The sequence below is a fragment of the Lethenteron reissneri genome, chromosome 15 (genome assembly GCF_015708825.2).
Source record: "Lethenteron reissneri isolate LAM-NWPU_2019-01 chromosome 15, ASM1570882v1, whole genome shotgun sequence".
In the NCBI taxonomy this organism is placed as follows: Eukaryota; Metazoa; Chordata; class Hyperoartia; order Petromyzontiformes; family Petromyzontidae; genus Lethenteron; species Lethenteron reissneri.
Window position 1 is genome coordinate 945,621 of NC_083793.1, and position 12,720 is coordinate 958,340.

General features: G+C 49.5%; 1 protein-coding gene across 1 annotated transcript in view; it reads left to right on the forward strand.

Moving 5' to 3' along the window:
* The first annotated feature begins 6,158 nt into the window (after positions 1-6,158).
* Positions 6,159-12,720, forward strand: part of LOC133342492 (uncharacterized) — a 32,834-nt gene continuing 26,272 nt past the window's right edge. Inside the window, exons 1-2 of the mRNA XM_061551646.1 lie at positions 6,159-6,269; positions 6,410-6,455. Coding sequence (XP_061407630.1) covers positions 6,159-6,269; positions 6,410-6,455 — 157 coding nt within the window. The remainder of the gene's footprint in view (positions 6,270-6,409; positions 6,456-12,720) is intronic.

Genomic DNA, 12,720 nt, shown 5'->3' on the forward strand with positions numbered 1-12,720 from the left:
CTGAGGTTTGGCACGACGGAGTGGCTGTCGCGCTCAACGCTGCACAGCGGCGCAATCCGAACTCTGCCCGGCAGAGAGCCGCACAGCACCACTCCGCAGCGGACATCAAGCGACAAACACTTCAGCTCTCGGACACTGAATGAGACAAATGAAGTGCCGGACATAACGTCGTCGTGACGTCGACCGTTGTTGTTGTTGTTGTCGTTGCCGGTCCTTGTTGACCAAAATGAGACCGCTCTTGACGGCTCGGATTTAAGCCCTGCACAGCAGTGACAGTGGCCCAGCGCACGCGAGTTTGACCCCGGGCTGTGTGAACCACTGACCCAGCTCGCCGTGTTTACTGCTTCAACATTCGCACAGCAGAGTTCAGACTGTGGGGAGTAGCTTCCCACCCGCTCACGCTGCCCACTGCATTGACACAGGTGGCCTCTTAGACAATGTCCTGATGCGAGTACACATTGCGAGGAGTAGAGAGTGTGGTGCATGCACCTCGAACTGCTGAGTTAAGCGATCGCGGATGACGCCATGGCGTGCAGGTTGTTGGCACATCGAATTTGTTCAACCTCCCGGCCAGGAAGTAAAAACATTGGGAACGTTTCTTAAATTCCTACACCTCTGCAGGATCAGCAGTAGCAATGGAAATGATTGATTGGCCTACACCAGACACAGTCTCTTTTATGGATTTGTCTAACCATATAAGACTTTCTCTGGTGTAGGCCAATCCGTTTTAATGACGATTCAGACAATACTGGATTTGTTTCCACGTCTCACCACAATCATGTGTGTGGTTAATGTAGCCTTGATGCCGTGTAATCGCTCTCTATTTGGTGTTTGAGCATCTTAACACCTCCTGGATTATTTCCAGAAAGGGCAAATACATTTTATGTCTTCGTCATCTTCATACCGGCAAAACGTTCTCTTGCATGTAATAGATGACACACACAAACTGGTTTTTTTGATGAGACTGCGGAACAAAAATATTTAAAGACTCCTCACCCTCTAGCTGCTATCGGGGTGAGTTTCTGTGACTCAACCAACTGCCCAGGCACGCGGTGTCTGGATTTCCCAGCTTGCCACATCGACGCGTCTGCCTATTACACTCGCGGCGTCTCAAGCGGCGAGCAGGAGGTGTGTGTTGCGAAACCGCAAGAGCGAGACCCAGCCTACACCAGTTGCGTGGTTTCCTATCAGACGTGGGGCTTTCCACTGACACCGTTAACGACCGCGTTAGTGCCGCCACTGTGATGGAACTCGGTGTTTATCCGCTGGGCTGTCAGGGCCATGGATGTAGCTCACGAGTCCCATACGAGGGCAGAATGTGCACGTGCTGCAGAATGACACAGGGCTACAAATGTACCGCCAATTCCGATCAACTTCTTCCTCTTATATGTTGAGACACGGAACAGAGGTCTGTCTTTATGTGCCTTGACCCAACGTGATTTTACCCATAATGCTCTATACGAAAGTTTAATATATAAACTATGCATTGAACAGAGTCCCATAGTTTAGATGGAGTCCCATTGCCAATGACATCTGCTACCCCAATAGCGTGTGTTTAAAAGCCTTGGCTTTGCTGATGAGACCCCGAAGTTTGCATGCAAAAAAAATTGCAAGCCAAAGGACGAAATATATTTGTAACCATACGTTGAGACACAGAACGGATTTCTGCTCTTATACTATTTAAGTTTTGTGTTTTTTTGTTTAATAATGTTGCACCGATTAGCACGGTTGAATACGTACGGTGCAAAAGAAATTCAACATACGTACGACTAATGATAATGTGTGGGGAAGAAACCGGAGCACCTGGAAACACTCGATCTCATACAGCAGGGACAGGTGATATGATCCCGCATTTTGCTGTACCACCTTCTCCTGGCAAGCCAGAGTATTGCACCTCGACGCCCATGGAGTTTCACAACATGTGAGTGTGTGCGATTCACCAACCATCCCTGCCTCCACACAGTGCTGGATCACAGCCATCACCACCCAGCATCGCGGTGGTGATTGATGTCTGTTTTTAAAGTTGCCAGAAGCCGTGCCGCCTCAAGATAAGACAGCGAGGTGCCATTGCCTCGCTTCCCCTCTTAAAGTTTGACGTGCCTACAGATATTTACTGTGGCACGTCAACTACGCCTATATATAAGGAACGAAACAGGTGCACTTCTCCACAAATCTGTCTGTCGCCTGATGAAGCTAGTTGTAATTACTGGCGAAACGTCGTACTCAGATTGTAAATGTTGTGGCTTGGCTCTCCAACACACCGGGGTGCTGTACTCGTGACGAATTGGCATGCTCTGTTTACGTGACAAACCTTACTAATTGGCGTTGTCGGGTGGTGGTGAGTTTAACGACACATTTATAAATCTACGCGATATAACTCAAAAGGACCTGTATTTTGGAAAATATTTGCTCTTAGGGCTAAAGAGCCGAGGACATTATTTTCTCTCCACCCGTTATCCGGCAGGTACGGGTTGAGCTGGAGGAGTGAAGATGGGGCGAGTGGGCACCGCACGTGTCGTGGTGTAGTAACCACTGGGTCGTGTCAATTGTTCGCTACACCGGCGTGTCAACAGCCGACGTTTTGTCAACTTTGGACATTGCTCACGGACTTCCCGATGTGGTGGAAGAACCACAGAGCGAGCATCGCACCGACTCTGAAGCCACAGAAGACCCACACTCGTCTGTGAAGATATAGCCTTGGCGCTATCAGAACGGCAACAAATACCCCAGGGTGCCACTGATTCGGTTTGATGATTCGATTTTCACGGTTGCGTGGAAAAATGCCACTCAGTGCTGGAGTTCGAGGTTCGAGTGGGGGGTACCGAGGCGCGTTTCTCTCCACTCGGGTGCAATGTTTTTGGCCGGAATTCCACAACCCTTCTGCTGAACGAACGCAGAATAATTAATCAGTCGTTGAGCAGCGTGAGCAAACACGGTGAAGCGAGCGTCATCTCATCTCCATACCGTCACAGAGCAAGTGTGAGTTTGTCTGTAACTATGTCCGGTTTTTTTGTGAAGCCCATTTTTGAGCGCATATAATTTGTGAAACGTTAATATTCAATTGAATATCGATTTTATGTATTTAAAATGTCAGTATTTTTTTAATTACAAAATTAGTTAAACATATTCGAGTCACGACGATATAATGCCAACAGTGGATCGATGTACGGCACAGACACTTCATTGATGATGCTTCATCCGCCACGATTCCGAACTAATTTGAACAGCGATGTTTCTACCCTGCGACGTAGTCGACAATCAGTGAGGGTTGTTTTTCTCAAAAGGTCAAGCCACTTAGCAGGGGAAGAAACAAGCCAAGCTAAGAACTAAAATCATAAATACAATTATTCGTGTCAATTTTGGTAACAATGTTACGTTCAGTACTGTACACTATTGTCATATGCATGTATAGCACTAGGGGACTATTTTATAACATGTTCTAGCATTAAGAATTGTTAATACTTTATATATATATATATATAGACTCGATCCCAAACGAAGCAATGCGCAGTGGACACCTCCGGGCGATGTGCCCATGGATTGTGATGATGACGATGATGATGACACCCCATGCGTGTCACCCTTCTTGTCTGAAATGTCGGGCTTCTGGCCCGTGCACAGGAATGTCACCGTCCAGCCTCGAGTCCCCGCCAACACGAGCCGAGGGCGAGCACCGCGTGAGCAGTGCATTCCTCCTGCTGCTGCTGCTCCTGCTGCTGCTCCTGCTCCATTGCGGCCAGTTTAGTCACCGCCAGGATCACTTTTACACGTGGCAGGACGCGCGCGTTAGATCCAGCAAAGCCGTCAAGATTCTGCCTCAGAAGGCTAAATATCCGGACAAAGATTGAAAATACACGGATAATGTGGTTTTTACATATATTTTATAACTTTATTACGTTGGTTTTGAGAAATATATATATTCCTGATGTTATTTTCTATTCATTTCTAACTTGGAGTCAGTTTAGATTTTACTTTTACATTTACGGTAAGTATCTTAGGTGTGGCTTCATAGGTTGAAATTAAAGCCCAATAGGCCCGCAGGCCCTCGGAGATGAGGTCCCAGAGGGCTCGGAGTCTCCCCGTGGCGGCAGCTGCCATCAAGCACGAGGTCGCGAGCGTGCGCAGTGGCGCAGCGATCTCCACTCGTTGTCAGCGCGGGGCCACTTTCGCCGATAAGACGTCGTCAGTGTGGGGGCCGCCACACGGCACGACGACGATGATGGTGGTGGTAGGGTGGTGGTGGTGGTGGTGTTACTCTTCGTGTATTGTCGGGGGCCACACGTCAGGGGCTGCGCCCAAGGTCCCCAGGGACCGCCAGTGGCCACGTCATGTCGGGTTGGGCCCACGGGGAAGAGACGTGGCGAGAGGCAGGAGCCGGGCTCGCCTGGGAGGACGGACAGAGCCCACGAGGGGGCACGAGGAGTGGGGGGGAATCCGCCCCCGTCACTCCGGTCTCCTCCTCGTATCATCATGGGGGGGAGGGGGGGGCGAGAGCCGTCGGCCCCTTGTGGATGGACGAGGCGGCCGACGAGGGTGAAGGGCGATGTCCCGAGGGGCCTGCGGTGTCGCGCAGGGTTCGCGTGGCCCATGAAGCGCGTTTAGAAATGTTCGGTGACGTGATGGGAAACCCCGACGATCGGCACGCAACAAAGACAAAGATCCCCCGTGACCAACTGTTTTAGGGCAAGTGGTGTTGGACAGTAGCACCTGTGAAGGCTACCGGCACGGTACAACAAGGCGGTGTGTGACCAGCACCACGCCCGAACGCCTTTGTCTCCCCAGTGGCGATGTTTACACACCGAACCGGGTACTCATTTGAGTCTGAGTCGACCTAGGGGAGGATCAGGACTGGTGCGGATAATCGTCACCGGTGCTGGTGGCCGTGAGTGGGAATCGAACCCGGGTCGCCGGGTTAGTTGCGCGCAACACGCTAACCGCTGTGCCACCGCTCCCCGCTAAGGCTCCCACACACACGCGCACACAACACCCTCTATGCGGAGTTGACGCCGTTACGGAATATGCCTTGACAAGTGTCAGGTGATGTTAGTCAGCCTCGCGGAGAATGGTTATTGCTCAAGAAACTCCTTCACACGTCATCAGCTGTTTGACAAGTTGCAGCAAATAGCCCTTTATAAAGTGTTTATATTTATATCCTCGTTGTCACTGTCTCAGCGCCTCTGTGACCTCACCTGGATTTTATTTCCACGAGCGATGAACAATCCGGAGACACATTCTGTGACAGAGCGACATTTTACCCCAGTTCTGTTGTTCACAATTACAACTTCTGCCGTTAAACAAGTACGCGATGCTCGACGTAGTGCGCAATTCTGCCCGAATTGGAATCGCGCTGCTGTCAACGTCTGGGGTGCTGGAGCACCCAGCGCCTGCCCACTGCTGCTGGATTGAATGTCACAGAGAGCGCCAGTCGGGTGAGAATCACCAGCACTGGCAGATGAGCTGCAGCCACTCCATGGCCGCCAGTCGCCCCCTTGTCCCTCTGTATGGCTGCTGCTGCTGCTGCTGCTACGAGGGTTGCTGTGCCCATTAATTCCATTAATTCCTCTCGCCCTTATTGAGGACTCGGTCTATGAGACCGCTGTTTTCTCTCATCCACACGGTGTTCAACCACCACCACAATGCTGTCACAACAATACATCACACTGCTGGTCACAACAACACACTCACACCATCACCCACCACACTGCCACTCACAACAACACACTCACCCCATCACTCACTCACCCACTCACCACACTGCCACTCACAACAACACACTCACCCCATCACTCACCCACCCACTCACCACATTGCCACTCACAACAACAAACTCACCACACACTCACCACACTCCTGGCCACAACAACACACTCACTCCATCACCCACTCACTCACCACACTGCCGGTCACAGCGCTTCTCTGGCTGTTTTTCCCCTCGCACTTTGGAATTCCCATCCATCATCATCAACATCATTGTCTGCTTTGCCCCCAAGCTCTTACAATAATAACCTGCTACAGCTGTGATATGAGTGATGTTTGTTGCTGCCCGCTTGACGTTCTCCGCTGCTTGGTGAGAATTACATAAACAAATCACGTGGGGAGTTTCCCACGCTGCAGCGCATATAAAAGGATTCGGCATTTCCTTGAAGCGTGTCCACACCATGCGCTCTCGGCACGCTTGCGCGTTTGGGGCATCCCTGCAGCTGCTGCTGCTGCTGCTCGCAGCAATGAGTGTCCACAAAGCAGCAGCAGCAACAGGAGCAGCATCAGCGGTGTGTGTGTGTGCCTCTCCACTGATGCAGCCTCTCTCTCTCTTTGTGATTGCTGCCACCTGCACCGCGACAAAGGCTTCACCCCCCCGCTGCCCGTCATTCACCCCCAGCTGTGTTCATGTTGTTTGTGACATTGGCAGATTGCGGATGGGAGCCATGGGATGAAAGTCGTCGTCCTCGAGGAAGGTAAGGCCGCCTCATGTGATTCCTCTGTTAGAATGTGTGGACAGCGTGTCGATGTATCGTGCGTCAGTCTCTTGCGTGAGATATCCTGCGATAGCGAGCTGGCTGCGGCGATGAGTATATTGTTGGGCAGCGTGTACGTGGACTCGTTCGCACGTTCAACAAGAGTCAAAGTGTCCCCTCTGCTCCGGGGAGTAAGCGCCACACATGCCTTGATGCGGCAGTTTCGGGGTTGTACGAACTCGGCACCACGACAATAATTAATTTAACGGTCATTGTATAATTAAGCGTTCATCTGAAATATTATACATTTCCCCCAGTTGAAATTGCTGTTAAACATAGTCAATCTGACTGCTAATAGTTTAGAGTGATAGTGAAAATAGGTAATAGCGAAGTAAAATCGAACTGGTGTGGCGTGGTGCTCTACTCCTGTGGCAGCCCTGAGCCTCTTGTGGATGTTCCACATTCCTATGGCGGGGGCCAGTCCATTTCACAGGATAATTGTAGCTCCCCTTCCACAAAGTGGTGCTAATTTCTATCAAGTGGGGTGGAACTCGCAGCCTCTCAGTTGGAAGTCGGAAGCTCTCTTGCCGGATTCCCAGCACACGACGGCCGATTCCTCGAGCTCAGCTGGACAATGACAGACCTCTCCTGGCTGTGTGGGACATGTTAACATTTTCCCCACTTGTCTTCGCGACCTCCCAGTGTGAGACGTACATCTGTGTATCCTGCTCCCGCGGGATATGTAACGATAGCTCATCGTGCTAACACACGCAGTGCAGTTTCACATAATGTGCCCGAGCTGCCATACGCTGGAGGCACTTAATATGTGACGCTGATTTATGTTTGTGCAGCATGTTCAATGGCTTTTGTGTCGATTTTTATCTTCGCTGTAACTTTATTTTAATTGTTTTGCTTCTGTCATTTTTGGTGAGTCGGGCCACTCGTGGAATAGAGACTCCGGGTTCTCATCGGGTTTAAATCCGCCCTGTACAGGGAGAAGTGGCGTGTCGCGGTCGTTCTCAAGCGCGCACGCCAATGGATTGTAGCCACTAGGTGGACCCACTACGTTTAGAATTGCATTGACAGCGGTGGCTCTGCATTATCAGCTGGGCTGAAATCCGACGCTTGAAGTAATCCATAACTCAACCGATTATTGGGTTTGATCCCTCGACACGGAAATGCGTGAAGCCAAGCAACGTCTCACTCCGGTCCCCATGTGCGCCTGGGGTCACCGCGGCGCAGCGCGGCGCGGTGTGAGGTCAACGGTGACTGCTTCCTTCGCTCTGCAAAATATCGTCATGTCGCGATTCTCGTTGCCCGTTTGATTTGTTCTTGAATGTTTAGTCTCACGGCGATACCTATGAAATACACGTAACTCTATAATTTAAGTTGGTTTCCTATTTCTTGTTTTTGAAAATGCTGCCTTTAAAAAATGTGCATGGAGAAATTGAAAGTGTGGTGGACGTTTTTCCATTTTCTTCGTCACTTTCCATGTTTCCAATCTATGTTAGAGCAGGTTATAGTACAGATTGATGACTGCTGTATCCTGTAATTACAATGGCATTTTCGATTTTCGTTATCAAGTTCGATTTTCCGAAAGCATCCGAGCCTGTCCTCGCTCGCCTCTTTCACGCCAACCTTCAAGCATTGCCCGAGATGCAAACACTCGCGCCTCGTGTCCCTCCAAAAGATACCTCGAGTTGTTTAAGGCGCCACGCTGGCGACCGCCTGGTCTACAGGAGCCGCGTGGGTTCGATCCCGGCCCTGGCGCCTGTATATTTGGAGTTTGCATGTTCTCCCCGTGGTAGCGTGGATTTGTCTCTGGGTATTCCGGTTTTCCCCTCCACATCTAGAAACATGAATTTAGAGTATTTGGCTGTTCGAAATTTCCACTTGAAATGCCACTTTGTTGAGCTATCATTCGTGATGGCCAGATCTCGCTTCTGAAAAAGAGCTGCTTAGCTCAGTGGGCCTTACCTGGTAAAATAGCAATAATTTACAGTTTTTTATTGCACAAACAAGTCGACAACTTTTGTGTTGCTGACGTGTATCGCGAGGCTATCTCCGCAGCCTTCTTTGCGTTGCTTAATCATTTCTTGCCATTCATTCTCATCGGTCATTACAATGACCACGGCATCAGCAAACTTGGGATGGTTTATATTTTATCCGCTTACCAGTCCGCCTTTATATCCTGTCATGTCACGATGAATACATTTGGTGGGATAATATCTTCCTTCCTGACATCCCTTCTGATATGTATTTTGCTACCTCTTGAAATATCAATGTAGCCGATTCATCATTGTCAATGGATTTTAACACTTCTAAATCTTTTCTGTTTTGGCCTTGGTTTCTGAGGGTGGATGACTGCATTATTTTCCACCGACCCGAACGCCTTTTCGGAACGACATTTGACATCCGTCGGTCCTTTCCAAAATCTTGTTGACAGTTCGTTCGTTTCTCAGTCCGCTTGTCCTGGTGAGGGTCGCTGCGGCAGCATGTTGAGTTGTGGCGGTCGAGACCTCCCTCTCCCTGGCCACAGACTCCTGCACTACTACACTATACACTACTGTACATTGCTATACACTTCTACACAACATTACTATTGTACATTACTATACACTACTACACTATACACTACTACACTACACTATGCACTACTATACACTACACTCTACACTACTACACTCTACACTACTATACACTATACACTACTATACACAGACTATAGCTCCTCCTGGGGAATTTCCAGGCCAGCTGAGCGACGTCGTCCCGCCTGGTCCGGCCCCGAGGTCAACGCCCAGTACGTTAATCTATTTGGTCAATGGTAGAAAAACCTTTCCTAAACCCAGCTTGCTTACATGGCTGGTTGACCTCTAAGATATGTATTATTCTGTTGCCAACGATCGTTTTGAACAAATATATGTACGTGTGTATCTGACAGGGTGTGATTTTTCGAGTCAGTTGTGTCTCCCTTTTTATGTAAAGGAATAATTGAGGCATCTTTCCATCATTGAGCTATTTCACTTATGTCTCAGTAGTTCTGATAATTTGACGATACCTACAGTTATCCCATGCGATCCGGGGGCTCTCCCCGTTTAATGCTAAGAAGGGCTGAGGTTATGTCTTCAAGTGTGAGATCTTGAATTTTCTCCTTTTCACCCAAACAACGGTTCCTAGGATGTATGCTTTTGTTTGAACATAGAGATTGTTTTAAGACTCTGTCTCCATTGTGCCACGGTTCAATTCTTCTCCCGAGGGGCGACCATTTCTGCATTTCCAATCATCAACCTCTTTTTGCTGCTTCCAGGATCGCGCGACTCGTCTCAAATTCTCTCAGTTGGCCCCGTGCATTCACTGGGCTCGACGTGTTCGATATTCGCTTTCGTCTTCCACCCCTCTTGACGTCTCTCCTCTTCCTCCCCGTGTATTCGTGCGCTCAGATAACTCGCGCTCTGCTCTTTGCACCTTGCCCCTCTCTCGCACCGTGAGTTCGCTATTACGATCTCCGTGTGTCAGTTTCTCAACTGGTGACGTTTCATTGGCAATTCCCATCTGTAGCTTTAAACTGAGTTTATTTTCCAATACCTCCTGAACTAGGTTGTTATGATGTCAACGTTTCTTTTTGGCAGCAATTCGCTTTGCCCACTATTGGGCTGCGTGAGAGCCAAACTCGCATCGCACCACCCTGGGATCACTGCCCCCGTTGACTTTGCTGACGGATGAGAGGTCTCTCAGATAAGTTGGGGTTGTTGCCGTTAGAACCGGATGACGTCCGTGTCTAACGTCTCCACGAGGGCTCCTCCACATCCTAGATGTGGCTGTCCACATGATGAAGCTAGTTGTTATTACCGGCGAAACGTCGTACTGAGATTGTAAATGTTGTGGATTTGCTCTCCAACACACCGGTGTGCTGTACTAGTAACGAATTGACACGTTCTGTTTACGTGACAAACCTTACTAGTTGGTTGTGTCGGGTGGTGGCGGGTTTAACGACACATTTATTCTTACGCAATCTAACCCAAAGAAACCTCTATTATAGGTTGTTTATGTTTCACGAGGTGTTCTTCATCTTTAGGTCCCTGCCGGTTTCTCGACCCTGTCCACTGCACGGCTCTCACCACTTTCCAGCCCGCTCGATCTTCGCGGCACTCTGTCCAGTTGTGTGCGTGACCGAGGGAGAGGGGAGGGCGGGGGCTGGGGGCTGGGGGCTGGGGGCTGGATCGGTCACGGAACGGCACGGAGGTGAGCTCGTCCGTTCCAGCTGGCGAGAACGAGTGAAGTTCTTTGTTGTAATTACCGAAAATACCGGGGCACACCTGGGACTTGAGAAGCACTGCCCTCATAGATGTTTCCCTTATTCAGTCACTCATTTCAATGCCTCATGTATAAACCACCAGCTTTGCTCCTGCAGTTAGTGGGGATTTGTGGCTCTTCAACTTGGCAAGACATGAGAGTATTTGCACTCTTAATGTTGTCTTTATTACGTTGTTTTAGACGTTCAGTTATAGTACCATCTGCTTGAAGAAAGCATGCATTTATGCTCAACTCCATTTGCGGTACCGAGTCAGTGGTGGAGTGTCAATATTCCTCGAGCAGAGGCGGCGGCCTGTCTCTTTGGCGGACAGCCACTGTTGATATTTCCCACGAGTGGCAGTCTATTGCTGCAGTGCTCCGCAACCTGCCTGCCATGGCAAAGTCCCAGCTGGTGTGCCGCTGTGGTATCTCCGTGGTTGTAGGAGAGGAAGCTGGGACAGACGACCTCTCGTCCGTGATGTTCCATGGCCAGTCCATCCCCGACGCCCCAACTCACCGCCCTCCACTCTCCGATGACCGGGCGTGCGCAGCCACCAACCCCCATTACCGGGCCCTTTCAACTCCCTCCGTCGATAATGCGCAGTTGGGATTTTCTCTCTTTTGGGATCGGTGCGGCGCGATTATGGCGTGACCTCGAAAGTTTGAGAGCCGGTGGGAAGCACCGCTGGTGCGTTGGCGATGCCGCGGTGTTCGTGCGTGAGACATTCACGCGCACACGGCGTGAGGGCATGGGCGCCATGCGTGCCCATGTTGGTGGATAATCACCAGGGTTATGAAGTGATGCCCGGTTAACCGGCTAACTGCTTTTAACGATCGGTTACGAACATCTTAGGAATTGTGTGTGGACCGGAGGACACTTGAAGGGATCTCGGTGATGGCTTTGTCACATCCACTTCCGTGGGACGTAGCACCCTTCTAAGACGAAGGGTGCTACTTCTCTGGGTGAGATCCGAATGGGCCGTGACACGATGCCGATATCACAATCGGGATTAAACTTGGTGGAAAATGACACAAACAGGAAACAAATGAAGACTTTTAACTTGCACCTTTGCCGTACTGTAGTCTTTCTTGCCCTTGTGTCCTGCTGTCTATCCTTGATTCACTCCTCTCTGAAGTAATCCCTCAATGCGCAGTCCACCCATAACTATTCAGCATCTTGAGATGCGCTCACATTTAGACAATGTCAAAGCAAAATGTATTGGCACAGTTTAACATGTGGCAGAAGTAGTAGCAGGAGGCATTCGCGACCGATATTTTTTCCATAATACTGTAGAGGTTTTTTGGTTTACATCGCGAAAATATAAATGCGTCGTTAAACCCGCTACCACCGGACACAGCCAATGAGTAAGGCTTGTCACGTAAATAGAACATGCCAACTCGTTACTAGTACAGCACATCGGTGTGTTGGAGAGTAAACGTACAACATTTACAATTAGATTACTTTTTGTAAATGTGGTAGCGGGTTTACTCTATAACACACCGGTGTGCTGGACTCGTAACGAATTGGCATGTTTTGTTTACGTGACAAACCTATTTGGCTGTGTCGAGTGGTGCCGGGTTTAACGACATTTATATTTACGCGATCTTACCCAAAAAGCTCCCATGTATTGGTAGACTTGACTCTGACTTGAAAGCGAAGGAGCAGAGGCACGAAGCGTATACAACCCCTGTCTAACGAGATAACTAAACTTTATGGGCTTCACGGTTAAAGGACGCTAACTTCAATACCAATAATAGAACTTTGTTTTTAAAGTACTTCAAAAAGTTAGGGTCTCCACGTTCTAAAGGGCATCGGGCAACTCTTCTTTATTAGCGACCATGAGTTTTGGTAAATTTCGCGTTCAAATGGCAGAGACAAGTCTCAATTATTGACCACCACCACCCGTAAAATCCCATAAAGTGGTGCGGCTTGAACAAATGGAACTATTTTTACTGACCCCGTATGGATGAT